Source organism: Canis aureus, chromosome 25 (assembly GCF_053574225.1).
Source record: "Canis aureus isolate CA01 chromosome 25, VMU_Caureus_v.1.0, whole genome shotgun sequence".
Classification (NCBI taxonomy): domain Eukaryota; kingdom Metazoa; phylum Chordata; class Mammalia; order Carnivora; family Canidae; genus Canis; species Canis aureus.
Window position 1 is genome coordinate 193,644 of NC_135635.1, and position 17,855 is coordinate 211,498.

Here is a 17,855-nt window from a genome sequence, read left to right on the forward strand (position 1 = left end):
TCAAAAACTATTAAACGTGTTTAGAGCTCCACAATAATGAAAATAGTATAAGTCAAATATTTTTTAATTAAAAACGAAATTGTGAAGAACACTTTTCCCTACTGGATTACAACACTTTTTATGACCTTTTGCTTTTAGTCATAAGGGTTAGTCAAGATACTATTTAATTTTCTATTCTTGATAATTGTTCCATGATTATGTAAAACATTAACATTATGGAAAGCAGGGATTTTTAAGGAAACTCTTTTTTTTACTATTTTTTCAACTTATCTGTAACTTTCTAGCAGAGCATTTATTTGTTGTTTATTTATTTAAAAGATTTTACTTATTTTAGAGAAAGCACATAGCAGGGGAAAGGCAAAAGGAAAGAGAGCATCTTAAGCAGGCTCCACTCTGAGCCTGACACAAGGCTCCATCTCCCAACCCTGATATCAGGACCTGATCTGAAACTAAGAGTTGGAGGCCTAACCAACTGTGCTCCCAGGCACCCCTCTTTGGCAGGGACTTTAAAGTAACTTTGAATAATATGTCAATGGCTGTAATGGAAATTAAAAAAAAAACAACATGGAAGATCACAAATTTAATTTTAGGGGTAAAATGGGAACTCTAAGAAAAAAAATGGAAATGCTAGAATTCAATACAGTAGCCTAGATGAAGAATGCCTTTGATATTCTCATTAGCATACTTCACACATCTCCCCGAAACTACAGGCATGAATGAACATGAAGATAAATCAATATAAACTATTGAAAATGAAGTGCAAAGAGACATTTTTAAAAGAGAGAGAGCAGAACATCCAAGAACTGTGGGACAATATCAAACAGTACAACACACGTGTAATTGAAGTCTCAGATGAGTTACAGATAGGTTTGCAGGTAACTTTGATAAATAAGGCTCCTGGGTCACAAAAAGTTTTCCAAAATAAGTGACAAACACCAAACCAGAGATCCACTAAGTTTTGAGAACACCAACCAGGACAAATACCAAAAAATACTGCACATGGACATACCATATTCAAAGTACTTAAGACCAAAGACAAAGAGAAAAGCTTGAAGGCAGCCAGAAAAGTGAAGGGAGGGCACCTATAAAAGAAATAAGGATAAGAAGAATAGGAAAACAGAAAAGTGCTCATAAGAAACCATGCAAGCAAGGAAATAATAGAATAATATCTTTAATTTGCTGAGAAAAAAAAAAGAAAAAGAAACTAGAGACTTAGAATTCTATATCCAATGAGAACATCCTTCAGATATAAAGGGAAAGACTGTTTAAGATAAAAACTTAAAAATCCATTTCCCAGTTTTAAAAAAATGTGTAAGGAAATATTTCATATGGAGGTAATATAACACAGACCCAAAACTTGAATCTACAGAAAGAAATTAAAAGTTTCAAAACAGGAGGATGGGTAACTGGGTGACAGGCATTGAGGGCATGGATGGGATGAGCACTGGGTGTTATACTACATTTTGGAAAGTTGAATTTAAATTGGAAAAAGTTTCAAAATGTACTAAGCGAAGGTACGATAAAATCTGATTTTCTCATTTTAAATTTCCCTAAAGATAACTGTTTAGCAGACTACACAGCTCTTGGGTCAAATCTGACCAGCCACAAGTTTTTATATGTCTGTGAGCTAACAACATTTTTCACTTTTAAATATATAATTTTGAATGATTGGAGAAAATCAAAAGAAGAATATTTTACGACATAAGAAAATCATATGTCTCACATTTCAGTGTCAATAAAGTTTTGTGGGAACTCTGCCAAGCTGATTCATTCACGTTTATCTATGGTTGTTTTCTTGTTACAGAGTTCAGAAGTTGCAAAAGAGGGACACCTGGGGGCTCTGCGGTTGAGCGTCTGCCTTCGGCCCAGGGTGTGACCCTGGGGTCCCGGGTTTGAGTCCCATGTCGGGATCCCTGCATGAAGCCTGCTTCTCCCTCTGCCTGTGTCTCTGTCTCTCGTGAATAAATAAATAAATATTTAAAAAAAGAAGTTGCAAAAGAGACCCTGCTACATGTACATTTCCTCCATATATTTTTATCTGATACATTTGTGTCTTTATCTTTCCACATTTATTCAGCACATTGCTTATTGAAGACCTTTGATAAAGGCAAAATGTCTAAAATGCACATTTCCTTTCTTTAGATAACATGATTCTTTTATCGCTTTGAGAATTTACTGTAATCTGGCTAGATCATTTATTGGTGAATTCTCAGTTTCAGTATATTTGAGTCCCTCTTTTGGGAAATATGAATTGCTGAGGGATGGATAGCAGTGTGATGGCCAGTATTCTGATATGTGAGTGAGGGAGGAATCCTGAAACACCTCACATTTGTTTAGAATATAGTTTAAATTGCTTGATCTTTGGGTATGAAGCCCACTCATTTTCTGTGCTGTCTTCAAATCTAGAAGTCCTTTGCTTTACACTTCCTGGGAAATAAATTTCAAATCTGTGGTGTGGGAGAAGCAATCGTCAAGCATTACCATGTGGGGGAAGGAAGGGAAGCAGAATGTCATCCCAAAATATGCCTCCTTCACACAAAAAGTATTTTGAGGTAAAGGCAATTAAGAAATAACAAACACAGCAAAAGCTCTCTCTTTTTGCCTAAAGAAATTAATTCTTTTCCTGGAGACAGATTTTTTTTAAAGATTTTATTTATTTATTCATGAGAGACACACAGAGAGAGGCCGAGACCCAGGCAGAGGGAGAAGCAGGCTCCCTGCAGGGAGCCCGACGTGGGACTCGATCCAGGGACCCCGGGGTCATGCCCTGGGCCAAAGGCGTCGCTGAACTGCTGGGCCACCCAGGGATCCCCCTGGAGATAGATTCTTATTAGCCCAGGGATGGCACTAGAAAAATCTGCAAATACAGCTTACTCCATTAGTGTTTCACGACATATATTTACCTTCTCTCAGTTTGCCATGTGGGAGCCCAAAACTGCTTTCCTCTGTCTGCCCATTTCTCTGTAAATTTACTGTTGTTTCTGAGGATGCTATATAAGCTGGAATTCCAAACGGCTTTTTCAAGTTTCTTTTATTTTAGGTTTCTTCCATGTGTTGCGCACTGCACACATTAATAAAATGTTTTTTTTCCTCTGGTCAATCTGTCTTTTTGTTTGAGTCCCAGATGAAAACCAGAGATGGGGGGAAGTAAAGCTTTGACTTCCCTACAGAATGTTCCAGGCTGAAATTGCATCTTTGCAAGCAATTCTTGGAAGTTGTTAGCTCATTAATCACAAAATTAATGTGGCTTAAATAAACTATAAATTAATTTCTCTTTCAAGAAGCCATGTCCTGAGATAAACAATGCAGGAATTGCGTATAACTTGGACATGCATCAGGGGAATTTGCTGTAACTCGTTGCTCTCCACCTTTCACTTTGTAGTTAATGACAAATAATACTGTGATATTTTCCAGCTCCTTCCTACAAAGAGCTGAAGGTCACGTCTCCCTATTTTGAACCTAAGGTGGCCTTAGAATCACATCAACTCTCATAGCTGTGTCCTCCCATCCCAAGGTCTTCATAATTATTTTTATTTCAGTTGCCTTTACTTTATCAAAGAGGATCACATATAGAATCCAAATAATTTATGTCCACACCCCCACAAGGAGGTAAAGCTTAACTCCTCATTCCTTAAGAGGAAGCTACACTTAGTGATTTGCTTTCCAAGAGAACAGTATGAAAAGAGAGAAAAAGTCACTCTAGAGAGGAAAACCCTGATAAGCACTACCTTAGCCAGGTGACAAAGGTTAACGTTTTCATTTCTTTCTGATTAAATGGGGAGTGTCTTCTGGACCGGCAGGACTGCTGGCCACTGTGGCTGTAGGGGCTAAGTCAAGTATATGGCCCTTTCAGGATCTTTGAGGGTGCAGACGGAGTGTTTCCTGCTTAGTCCCTGTGTCAGCAAGACAATTGATGAACTGCTCCTGGGGCAGGCTGGAACCCTATTGCAGAACTACTCAGAATCTACAGTCTGACCCAGTTTGGTGGGCTCATCTCCAGGGGCTCTCAGACTCTGGCAGGGAGGGACTTGAGCTGGTTTGGCAGCTCCTTTGGGTCCACAGCCAAGTGGCGGTCTGCATGCCTCTTAATCAACCCGTGGATGGACATGATTCCCTCTGAGTGCCCTGCCATAAGGTACTGGTCACAGGGCCAAGTCAAAGGGGCTGTATTTGAGTCCTCAGGGGTATGGATCTGATTCCAGCACTGTAGCTGGGACCCCTTCGTCAAGTCAAGCTGCTTGGGTGTAGGCCTGTGATCTCAAAACAGTTCTCTGTGGTCTTGGGCTGCTGCACCAGGGTTGCACAGTCTCCTACCTGGATCCCAACCTCCCATGAGGGAGGCAGTTTTGTCTTCGGATGGATGCCAAATTATCATTCAGGAATATGGAAAGGGGATGGCTTATTTCATCATCTTCTGACATCACTCTTCCTTTCTTTCTTCTTCGTAATTTTTGAATGATGCTTTTCTATTGCATAATCCAAAGAATTTTATAATTTTCCACATTGAGATCTTATACATCTTTTGCTGAATTAGCTAAACCCTTGAGAATCTTGGATACACATATAATGGTGCAGGCTTTTAATTAAATATTTTAGTTGTTCATGACTGGTCTAGAGATATGAAATTGATTTTTCATGTTAGTCCAGACATCTATATAAACACTTCTTTCATTTTTTCTTTGGAAATAATCATGTTTAATAAACAGTTTAATCCTACACTTAATCCCTTAACTTTAAATTTATTATCACGTTGCTCTTACTAGGTATAATAAAATGGTGAACTGCATTGGGGATAATGGACATTTTGTCTTTTTCCTAATTTTATTTTATTTTATTTTAGTATTTTTCCTAATTTTAAAGAAAATACGTCTACATATTCCACTTTAGAATGTGTGTTCATTCAGTTTTTATAACTGTAATTTGACAGATTGATGAAGTTTTCTGATTTCACTGTTTTTAAAATCATAAAATAGAGTAAAAACTATCAAATATTCTTTTACCTATGAGACAATATTGTTTTTATATTTAATCAACAATAAAAAGTTATCATCTAAGTAAGTCAAGTATACTGGAATAAGAAAAATCATCTGAAGAATCCTTAACATTAAAGTAAACAGAAAAATTATTTTTATAATAATGAAAACGCAAATCACATGGAAAACTGTGTAAAAGTTTTAAATATGTCATTAAAGTAAAAACAAAAAATTATTTAATCAAACATTCAACATATGAGATTAGACACAAAAATGTAATACAACCAGAAGATCTTAAGTAAATGAATTAAAATAATTATGCATACATGCAAACGTATATACAGATGTTATATTAATGAATCTAATTAATGAGTATGTATCAAATTTATGAGTTGCAATTTTAGATACATCTAAGCAAAATAAAACTAGGAAAATAAACCTATGCAACAATTAGATATCACACTATAAACTATCTTTTTTTTTTTAAGTTTTTTTTTTTTTTTTTTTTTTTTTATTTATGATAGTCACAGAGAGAGAGAGAGAGAAAGGGAGGCAGAGAGAGAAGCAGGCTCCATGCACCGGGAGCCCGATGTGGGATTTGATCCCAGGTCTCCAGGATTGCGCTCTGGGCCAAAGGCAGGCGCTAAACCGCTGCACCACCCAGGGATCCCACACTATAAACTATCTTAAAAATAACAACCAGAAATTCAAAATTCTAATGGCATGTAGTCAAACACATGGCAAATTTAATTAAAGAATATAAATAGGATAAAGTTCTAAAGATTAATAATACAAAGCATAGCTAACCACAGACACTGAAAGAATTAAATTATTGTAAGATGTGATTTTGTGTCACTCTACAGCAATAATTTTTCAAATCTAGAGAAGAATAAGGATTTTTCAATCAGTATACTGGTTGGGAAAATGACCCCAGAATATAAGTAGACAGTAATGAGACCAACAAGCAAGTAAGCATGAGTGATACTGGAAAGATTACCAAACATTTGTAACTAAGACCCCCATGACAAGATAGTTTTACAGCAACCACATCACATTTATTTGTTTTTTATTTAGGAATCATTAGTTTTTGGATGATAGAAGGATATTATTAAGGATATTATTGGAGTAATACTTTGTATCAATTTGTATAATTTAGACAATGCCAATAATTGACATTGCCATATCACTGTGAGTACGCATTTGTGACAGATTGGATTATGATTTGGAGAAAACAAAGAGCATAGAACATTCAGTAATGTCTCTCTCACGTTTCTCCCTCCCCAGACATATAGATGGATATGTAAATATTTACATATATACATTTGTAAATATAAACAATTTATAGATATAATAAACTGCAGGTGTGTATTAATTTAGTATACTGTATTTGTAAGTTGCAACTTTGCATACACCTAAGAAAAATAAAACATAAACAGCAAACCTACATGGTAGCTAGATATCACACCATGAAATAATTATGTAGGATTATGAAAAATCTGTTGATTTTTAAATTCATTCCTAAAGAATCTATTGATGTTATAAAGATAAAATAAACTTTGATCTTCAAAACTTTTAGATGGCTTTACTTGAAACTATTCTATAACAAATTATTGAAAATATTGCTTTTAGTTGAACATAGTTTTATACATGGCTGGCATCAATGGAAAGATAATCTTCTCAACAATACCCTTTTTACAGCATTTTTCACCTCCTTATTCCTTAGACTATAAATCAGTGGATTCAACATAGGGATGATAAGAGTGTAGAACACAGCTATAATCTTGCTTTTCTCTGGGGAGGAGATGGCCCCGGGCTGGGCGTACATGAAGAACACGGTCCCATAGAACAAACTCACCACAGTGATGTGAGAGCTACAGGTGGAGAAGGTCTTACCCCTGCCGTGGGTGGAGGGGATCTTCAGGACAGTGGAGAGTATGTAAGCATAGGAAACCAGGATGACAGTCGTGGTGGTGACAATGATGAGGGAGGAGAGGATGAACAGCACCATCTCGTTCACAGACGTGTCAACACATGAGATCTTGATCAGGGCTGGGACGTCACAGAAGAAGTGGTCCAGGCGGTTTTCTCCACAGAAACGCAAGCTGAAGGTGAATCCTGTCTGGACCATGGAGTTGAGGCCTCCACAGATGTAGGAGCCAATTACTAAGTGAACACAAACCTGTTGAGACATACGGACAGGATAGAGGAATGGCGAGCAAATGGCTGAGAAGCGATCATAGGCCATCACGGCCAGAAGAAAGCCCTCAGTCCCAACACAGAGAGCAAAGAAAAAGAACTGTGCTGCGCAGCCATTGTAGGAAATTTTCTTGTCCTTGGACAAGAAAGTAGCCAGAGCTTTGGGAGCAATGACTGTGGAGTAGCAGAGATCTAAATAGGACAAGTTTCTAAGGAAGAAATACATAGGTGTGTGAAGCCTCGAGTCCATCCTGATGACAATTATCATGCTGCTATTTCCCACCACGATGACCACGTAGACCAGCAAGAAGAATAGGAATAAGAGGATCTGTATGTCTGGAGCTGTTCTGAAGCCCAGCAGAATGAACTCAGTCACTCCTGAGGAATTCCTGCTCAGCTCGCTCTTCATGGCTGAGATCTATCTGAGAAGATGAGGGGATGACCATGAAGCCTGTGGAATGCCTTGTTAACTTTCGACTGCTGAAGTTTTCAGTGAGAGAAAAAGTGCTAAGAGGTGTCCTTGGCAACGTATCTGACAGAAGAACCTTATTTTTCTAATATATTTAGTGTCCTCATGCTGTGGGGAATGTAGACAGGCAGGGATGTCTGGGACAGTGATGACATCAGCCACCCTATGCCCTTTGCTCCAAGCTATGGAGTCAGGTGCACTGAGTCTAAACTTTACTTCTTTCAATCCAATAAATCTAAGATAACTACCTGCACTTCCAATGCCTTGAAATCTTCTCTCAGAGGGAAGATACTGATAATACCTACATTAGAGGACCACTGTGAGGATAACATGAGAGAGTAGAAAAAGAAACATTTCAGTTACTAGCACACCTTAAAAGCATAATAAATATTAGCCAAATAAATAAATCAGCAAATAGGCACCTAAAAATTATGTTTGCATTCGGAATGGAAACCTGGGTGAAAACACAGGTCATTTCCTTCCCCACCACAAAGGCAGTTAATTTGGTTCTCAAAACATTTCACTATTTAAAAGACATTAAGAGGGATGCCTGGGTGGCTCCGTGGTTGAGCATTTGCCTTTGGCTTGGGTCATGATCCTGGGACCTGGGATCGAGTCCCACGTCGGGCTCCCTGCATGGAGCCTGCTTCTCCCTCTGCCTGTGTCTCTGCCTCTCTCTGTGTGTCTCTCATGAATAAATAAAATAAATTTAAAACATAAAACATAAAAATAATAATAAAAGGCATTAAGAAACATGAGGTCACTGCTTCATGAAGGAGAATGAAGCATCAAAGTCATGTGAAATGATCAATCAGACTCCTACATGAACATGCTCTGTTCAAACTCTACTTCCTACTTCATCTACTTTGAATCTCTGCTTTCTGATTCTGGTACCTCCAAGCCCTTGCTGCAGCCAAACTCCAGCAAGTCTTTTTTTTCTTTTCCTGTCAAATGCTAACTAAGATCTTAGTTATGGAAATTATTCTGTTTGCATAGAGAGACATATAATGGTTGAAGTACAGGATTAACTTCTCTAACAACAAAGAAGTGGTTTCTCTTCCTACATATATTGCTAATTAAATAGAAGATGTTACAAATAGAGCAAAAAATATCAATATTACATAGGTTTGGCTTTTTTCCTTTCTTAAATGACTATCCATCTTAATAACAACAAAAAGACAAAGGAGCACATGGATAAAATATTAATAATTCTAAGTATAAGTAATATTTATTATCAGAAAAATTAAATCCATAAAAGAAATTTCATGTTAAAATTATGTAGTTCCATTACTTTACTTAATTTCTGAACTGACAAAATTTTGTTTTCCTTTCAAGGAACTTATTGAAGTCACATTTTTATTTAGAAATTTTCATAAAATTAGAGTCAGAGGTGAAACTGATTCAGCTTCTGTCTTTTTTGTGTATGTGAAGTCAAAATGTTTTTTTAGTTAAAAGTGTGACATTTCAATTCATATAAATCTGAGTTTTATTCATGTCCTGCCACTCACTGACTGACTAATCTTGGGTAAATTGCTCAAATTCCACAATCCTCAGGTTTCTCATTAGCAAACTGTGTCTTAGGACATTTACCCCCACTGGATTGTTGTTATAAGGATTAAATTAAATGACATGTATAAATTAAATGAAATATGTAACATCTGAGAAGAAAAAAGTGCTCAATAACCAATGGATCTATGAAAGATTGAACAGAAAAAAGAATGTTTGCTAAATTGAGAAAAATGGTCTTCAAAAAAAGTTGATTTTCAAAAACCATGTACCTTACTTGAGATCCAGCAGATTCCAAAGCATCACTGAAGAATGTTAATAGCTGATTGTTCCAAAAAAAAAAAAAAAAAAAGCCGATTGTTCCTTTAAAGGAAGCTTGGAGGAAAGTGTAGTTAATTATAAAAACGCTTCATAGTCTATGTTAGACTTGTTCTACTGAGTACACTCAATCAGTAGACTTTTTTATTTCTAAGTCTCATGTACCTCATTTTTACTTATTTGAACCAAAAGAGAATCTTAGTTTGGGTCTTCAGTTGGAAACTCAAGAAATATCTTACTCTTTATGGTCTGCAAAGACTGAATACAAAAACAAAACAAAACAGAAAACAAAAAACGTTTTCTGCCATAAGTTTCATCCAGCCATATAGTTTATTCTTAAACCCAAGATGGGAGATTAGAAATACATATATGTAAATGCATAATGTTTATGAAAAGTAAGAAGGCCCAGGAGGTCAATTAGGTCAGGTTTTGCCAAACTTCCCCCTACCTCAGAGTCAGCTGGGGAGGCTTTGTTTTGCTCTGCTTTTAATGCTGACTCTTGGACCACATCTCATTCTTAATTCAGCTGAATATTGAAAATTATCTAGTAGTGAGATGAGTGTGGAGAAACAGTTGTTTATATTTTAAGATTTCCATCTGACTAAAAAAAAGAATCAGTCCCCATGTAGAAGTTTGAGAATCAGTGAATTTGGTCTTCTTCTTACTTCCTGGAAGAATAGTGATTTTCTCCATCAAAGTCAATCGAAATTATGATTAATTATAATGTTTCTTCTAAAAGTACACTTTTGACCCTTCCTTGCATTGTTTTACAAATACTACCCCCAAGAACTTCTATCTTTAACCAAAACAAATATGTAATAAATACAACCCATTTCTTGCTTTTCTGATGCAATGGATATTTAAAGTAGATTACTATAAGTTTATTTAAACCAAGTTCACTTCGAAGGTATTCCTTTACTTTCTTTACATTTCTACTCTATATATACATCTACTTTTATTTTGGGTTCTAAAAGACCATTTAAATAATGCCATAAAGTGGAAAGTATATTTTATATATAGTAAAATGTCTTGGTCTGGAATATTTGAAGAAGCTCTGAGATTTTATGAAACTTCAATAATTTTAAATAAGATTCTACAATTTAAATGACATAAGTTTAATGATTTATATCAAATTCTAAAAACAACTCCAAATCTAAAATTATTAACAATAAAAGTTACAAGTGAGGGGCACCTGGGTGGCTCAGTGGTTGAGTGCCTGCCTTTGGCTCAGGTCCTGATCCTGGATTCCTGGGATGGAGTCCCACATCAGGCTCCCCAGAGGGAGCCTGCTTCTTCCTCTGCCTGTGTCTCTGCCTCTCTTGGTGTCTCTCATGAATAAATAAAGTCAAATAAATAAATAAATAAATAAATAAATAAATAAATAAATGTTACAAGTGGTACACCTACAGGTCAAGAATAATAGGACAATGAAAGCAAAGAACACGTGTAACTTTTTTTACTCTACATAGTTGCAAATTAACTTTTAATATGCATTATTCAGTTAATTAATATCAATACATGGCAAATGTCATATTAAATTTATTTTTCCTTTTTATACTTTTGTTGTGTATATAAAATCATATTTTATAAAATACCTTGTAATAGCTACTATTTTAAAATTCTATAACACTCCTACTATACTGATGTAGTTATACTTGAGTATTCTTGCATAATATATTCATTATCTCAAACTGTTCTCATTTTGACTTTTTACTTAAATCTATTAATTTTGCAGTGCTCGTATAGTCAACTCTACTAGTACTCATAATCTCTCCTCAATGCCAGGTATCAAATATATTTAAATTTCTTATATTTGCATATACTGTTCACAATCTCCACGTTTAAAAATTTTTTCCAATCACATATGTTCCTCATTTGGAAACTAGAAATAACAATAGTATCTTCTCATAGAGTTGCTGTGTGGATTAAATAAATTAAAATATGTAAAACACAGCCATATATATATGCAAGGTATCATTATTATTAAATCTCACATATACTATAAAATGTTAAGGTAAAATTTCAATAGCAACAGCAACATGATATTACACTAAGAATATTCAGTAGCAAGAAAAAAATAAAGAACATAAAAGAGCCTGCCCATGAAAGAGGAAAGCTGTAATCCTTTGCAGCAAAACAAATTTTAAAAGAAACTCTGTTGGTTTGAAGAAAGTAAACTATTATTGAGGCCTGAAGATGTCTGTCTTCCTAAAGTATAGGAGTGGCAGAGTGGGATAGTAAATGCAGTTTTACTGTCCAGAAAACAGGATAACAGCACTGATGGGGTAAAAAGTTGCAATGCATGAACTCGAACATGGAGATTTACGTTTTTTTTTTTTTAAAGCACGTGACTGACTCCTGCTGCAGTGGTTCCTTGAAAGGAAACAAGGAATCATTCCTGGTCTATGAATGATGGACACCCAAATCATTTGTGACATAGAATCAAAGAGAATTCTTGAGTTTGGAATACAAAATTTTGAGAACTAAGAGAAGTGGTCTTAAGAATTCAAAGTGTCATCTCCAAAAGAGTGTGGCCTTCAGAAAGGGAGACTATTCTTTTATTTTTATTTATTTTACTTATTTTTTTTATTTTTTTGAGACTATACTTTTTAAAAAAGAACAGAATTATAGAACTTTCTTCCCTGAACATCATGCAGCCTGTGCAGGCAGCTTCATCAAGAGTAGAATAGTTTTATCCACAGGAAATTTGATTTTAATCCACAGGACTCTTCAATGTTCAATGAGAAGCAATGGGTACATTGCCCATACCTTTGGGAGCCCCTGGTTAAACTGATAATTAAAAAAAAAATACTAACGAAAACTACAGTATTCCTGCTACTCACGTTGACGGTTGACAAAGAAGTTTAACCTACTTGGAAAATAAAAGAGAAATGCCTAGACCTCTGATTCTGGTCAAGAAGAAGTTGGAGGAGCCAGATTCACTCTCTTATTAAGTCAACAAGAAGAGAACATCTCTCGCTCCCTCTCACTCTGGCTCTCACTTTCTCTGTCCACAGAGATACACACACACACACAGACACACATATACATACAAATATGTACATACACATTCATGGCACTGGAGGCAACGAGGAACAGTGATTCCTGAAAAGTGGGAAAGAAATGTGGTAAGCCCAGTGATCACCCCAGTTTATTTCACTGAGAGCACTTCAAAAAATTAATAGTGTACTTAAAAATGATCCCACAAAGAAAAACTCTGGGTTAGCTCATTGGTGAATTCTACCAAACATTTAAGTAAAAACTTAGTAACAATTCTATGCAAACTTTCCCAGGGAATTTAAAATGAGAAGATAATTCCTAATTTATTAATTTTTTTATTATTTAACTATTTCATTTATTTTTGTATATTTCTTATTGGAGTTTTTTTTCTTATTGGAGTTTGATTTGCCAACATATAGCATATCACCCAGTGCTCATCCCGCCAAGTGCCCCCCTAGTGCCTGTCACCCAATCACCCCCATCCCCCACCCACCTCCCTTTCCACCCCTAGTTCGTTTCCCAGAGTTAGGAGTCTCTCATGTTCTGTCTCCCTCTCTGATATTTCCCACTCATTTTTTCTCCTTTCCCCTTTATTCCCTTTCACTATTTTTTATATTCCCCAAATGAATGAGACCATATAATGTTTGTCTTTCTCCAATTGACTTACTTCACTCAGCATCATACCCTCCAGTTCCATCCATGTCGAAGCAAATGGTGGGTATTTGTCATTTCTAATGGCTGAGGAATATTCCATTGAATACATAGACCACAGCTTCCTTATCCTTCATCTTGTGATGGACACCGAGGCTCCTTCCACAGTTTGGCTGTTGTGGACATTGATGCTGTGAACATTGGGGTGCAGGTGTCCTGCTGATTCACTGCCTCTGTATCTCTGGGGTAAATCCCCAGCAGTGAAATTGCTGGGTTGTAGGGCAGGTCTATTTTTACCTCTTTGAGGAACCTCCACACAGTTTTCCAGAGTGGCTGTACCAGTTCACATTCCCAACAAGAGTGCAGGATGGTTCCCCCTTCTCCACATCCTCTCCAACATTTGTTGTTTCCTATCTTGTTGATTTTCACCATTCTCACTGGTGTGAGGTAGTATCTCATCCAGATGAACAAAACCAGGAGTTGGTTCTTTGAAAGAATTAATAAGATAGATAAACCATTAGCCAGCCTTATTGAAAAGAAAAAAGGACTCAAATTAATAAAACCATAAATTAAAGAGAAGAGATCACAACCAATAACAAGGAAATTCAAATGATTTTTAAAAAGAATTATGAGCAGCTATATGACAATAAATTAGGCAATCTAGAAGAAATGGATGCATTTCTGGAAAACCACAAAATACAAATCTGGAACAGAAAACCTAAATAGGTCAATAACCACGGAGGAAATTGAAACAGTCATCAAAACCCTCCCAAGACACAAAAGTCCAGGGCCAGAGGGCTTCCCAGGGGGAATTCTATCAAACTTTTAAAGAAGAAACAATACCTATTCAATTGAAGCTGTTCCAAAAGATAGAAAGAGATGGAATACTTCCAAATTTGTTTTATGAGGCCAGCATCACCTTAATTCCAAAACCAGACAAAGACTCCACAAAAAAAAAAATTATGGACCAATATCCCTGATGGACACAGATGTAAAAATTAACAAGATACTAGTCAATAGGATACAACAGGACATTAAGGAGATTATTCACCATGACCAAGTGGGATTTATCCCTGGGATGCAAGGCTGGTTCAACACTCATAAAACAATCAGCGTGATAGATTATATCAGGAAGAGAAAAAACAAGAACCATAGGATCCTCTCAATAGATGCAGAGAAAGAATTTGACAAAATACAGCCTCATTCCTGATCAAAACTCTTCAGAGTGTAGAGATAGAGGGAACATTCCTCAGCATCTTCAAAGCCATCTATGAAAAGCCCACAGCAAAATCATTCTCAATGGGGAAGCACTGGGAGCCTTTCCCCTAAGATCAGGAACAAGACAGGGATGTCCACTCTCACCACTGCTATTCAACATAGTACTAAAAGTCCTAGCCTCAGCAATCAGGCAACAAAAAGAAATAAAAGGCATTCAAATTGGTAAAGAAGTCAAACTTTTCTTTTTGCTAATGACATGATACTCTACATAGAAAACCCAAAAGACTCCACCCCAAGATTGCTAGAACTCACACAGCAATTCGGCAGTGTGGCAGGATACAAAATCAATGCCCAGAAATCAGTGGCATTTCTAGACACTAACAATGAGACTGTAGAAAGAGAAATTAAAGAGTCAATCGAATTTACAATTGCACCCAAAAGCATAAGATACCTAGGAATAAACCTAACCAAGGAGGTAAAGGATCTATACTCTAAAAACTACAGAACACTTCTGAAAGAAATTGAGGAAGGCACAAAAAGATGGAAAAACACTCCATGCTCATGGATTGGAAGAATTAATAATGTAAAACTGTCAATGTTATGCAGGGCATCTTACACATTCAATGCAATCCCTATCAAAGATCATGGACTTTTTTCAGAGAGTTAGAACAAATTATCTTAAGGTTTGTGTGGAATCAGAAAAGCCAGGGGAATATTGAAAAGAAAACCACAGCTGGGGGCATCACAATGCTAGATTTCAGGTTGTACTACAAAGCTGTGGTCATCAAGACAGTGTGGTGTTGGCATAAAAACAGACACATAGATCAATGGAACAGAATAGAGAATCCAGAAGTGGACTGTCAACTTTATGGTCAACTAATATTCAACAAAGGAGGAAAGACTATCCACTGGAGAAAAGACAGTCTCTTCAATAAATGGTGCTGGGAAAATTGGACATCCACATGCAGAAGAATGAAACTAGACCACTCTCTTGCACCAGACACAAAGATAAACTCAAAATGGATGAAAGATCTAAATGTGAGACAAGATTCCATCAAAATCCTAGAGGAGAACACAGGCAACACCCTTTTTGAACTTGGCCACAGTAACTTCTTGCAAGATACATCCACGAAGGCAAAAGAAAAAAAAGCAAGAATGAACTACTGAGACTTCATCAAGATAAGAAGCTTTTGCACAGCAAAAAATACCGTCAACAAAACTCAAAGACAACCTACAGGATGGGAGAAGATATTTGCAAAACACGTATCAGATAAAGGGCTAGTATCCAAGATCTATAAAGAACTTATTAAACTCAACAGCAAAAAACAATCCAATCATGAAATGGACAAAAGACATGAACAGAAATCTCACAGAGGAAGACATAGACATGGCCAACATGCACATGAGAAAATGCTTCGCAACACTTGCCATCAGGGAAATACAAATCAAAACCACAATGAGATACCACCTCACACCAGGAGAATGGGGAAAATTAACAAGGCAGGAAACAACAAATGTTGGAGAGGATGCGGAGAAAAGGGAACCCTCTTACACTGTTGGTGGGAATGTGAACTGGTGCAGCCACTCTGGAAAACTGTGTGGAGGTTCCTCAAAGAGGTAAAAATAGACCTGCCCTATGACCCAGCAATTGCACTGCTGGGGTTTTACCCAAAGATCCAGATGCAGTGAAACACCGGGACACCTGCACCCCGATGTTCATAGCAGCAATGTCCACAATAGCCACACTGTGGAAGGAGCCTTGGTGTTCATTGACAGATGATGGATAAAGAAGCTGTGGTCTATGTATTCAATGGAATATTCCTCAGCCATTAGAAATGACAAAACCCACCATTTGCTTCGACATGGATGGAACTGGAGGGTATGATGCTGAGTGAAGTAAGTCAATTGGAGAAAGACAAACATTTTATGGTCTCATTCATTTGGGGAATATAAAAAGTAGTGAAAGGGAATAAAGGGGAAAGGAGAAAAAATGAGTGGGAAATATCAGAGAGGGAGACAGAACGTGAGAGACTCCTAACTCTGGGGAACGAACTTGGGGTGGGGGAAGGGGTGAAGGGCAGGGGGTGGGGGTGACTGGGTGATGGGCACTGAGGGGAGCACTTGACGGGACGAGCCCTGGGTGTTATTCTATATGCTGGCAAATTGAACACCAATAAAAAATAAATTTATAAAAAAATAAATGGTAAAAAAATAGTAAGATGATCACAATGAGTCTTAACATCCTTCAGCACATACGGTTGCAATTGCAATTTGTGTGTGTGTGTGTGTGTGTGTGTGTGTGGTGAGAACTTTTAAGATCTATTCCTTTTTTTTTTTTTCAATTGTACCTCCAATGGTGGCTTCTCTCTGTGAGTTAATCCTAAATTGCCCCAAGGGTCATAATAAGTGTGTCACTCAGGGGCACTTGGGTGGCTCAGTCCATTAAGCATCAGAGTCTTGATTTTTGGCTCAGGTCATGATCTCAGGGTGGTGAGATCAAGCCCTGTGAAGGATTCGGTAGGAGGTATCCGCTTGAGGTTCTCTCCATCTCCCTTTGTCCTGCCCCCTGCTCACACATGCCTGTGCACACATGTGCAAGCTCTCTTTCTCTAAAATAAATAAATAAATCTTTAAAAAGAAGAAAGAGTGTCACCCTGAAGTTTCTCCAGCCTTTCCAAATCTGTAGGCCTCAATTCACCTTAATATCTTCCTATTTTAAGTACCTAACCTGTTTATTTTTACTACACTGATCAAACTTCCGCTAATCCAGTATGATAATGGGAAGCTCTTGCCCTATATCATTTTGTATTCTGTACTCTGAAAAATTCTAGATAAATTCTAGAAATAATTCTTAGTTAAAAGGGGATTTAAAATGTAGGATTACAATTAATTTATGGAAATATTTGGGACAAAAATGGCATCTTCAAAATATTAAGCACATTAAGTAGAGTGTTATGTCTATGGTTTTAGTGTAGCCTTTAGGCACAAAATAGACATTAAGGTCTTTTAAAATGTTTCACTGAGGAATTTTTAATTTAACTTATTTATTTTAAAATATTTTATTTATTTATTCATGAGAGACACAGAGAGATAGAAGCAGAGAGAGGCAGAGGGACAAGCAGGCTCCCTGCAGGGAGCCCGATGCAGGGACTTGATCCCAGGTCTTCAGTATCAGGCCCTTGGCTGAAGGTCACGCTAAACCACTGAGCCACCCGGGTTGCCCATACAATAAGGAATTTTAAAATAATATTATTGGATGCTATGATTTATTTTTTTTCTAATTGCTTAGTATTTGAACATAGGAAAGCATAGAAATCGCAAGACATTATCTGACTGTAAGTTTGTGATTTTCAGGGTATATTTCATATCATGAAATATGTCTACATTAAGAAATACAGGTAAGATATAATTTGGAGTGAATTTTTGTCTTTTTTGAAACATGATGAGTGTAATTTACAACATAATTTAAAATATTCACTTATCTAACACTTTTCTCATACAGTATAAACTTTTAAACCTGTTTC

General features: G+C 36.7%; 2 protein-coding genes across 5 annotated transcripts in view; both read right to left on the reverse strand.

The window, feature by feature from the left end:
- Window positions 1-7,000, reverse strand: part of LOC144296683 (olfactory receptor 6C4-like) — a 69,328-nt gene extending 62,328 nt beyond the window's left edge. Inside the window, exon 1 of one of the 4 annotated variants that reach the window (XM_077869720.1) lies at window positions 6,867-7,000. The gene's annotated coding sequence lies outside the window, so the exon portion shown is untranslated. Of the gene's footprint in view, window positions 1-6,828 lie in introns of all 4 variants that reach the window. The other 3 variants (XM_077869718.1, XM_077869722.1, XM_077869719.1) reach the window with 3 other exon arrangements.
- Window positions 5,786-8,043, reverse strand: LOC144296684 (olfactory receptor 9S13-like). Its single transcript, XM_077869723.1, has one exon. It carries the CDS (start codon window positions 7,576-7,578, stop codon window positions 6,631-6,633), a length of 948 nt encoding a protein of 315 aa, XP_077725849.1. The 5' UTR covers window positions 7,579-8,043; the 3' UTR covers window positions 5,786-6,630.
- Window positions 8,044-17,855: the final 9,812 nt, after the last annotated feature.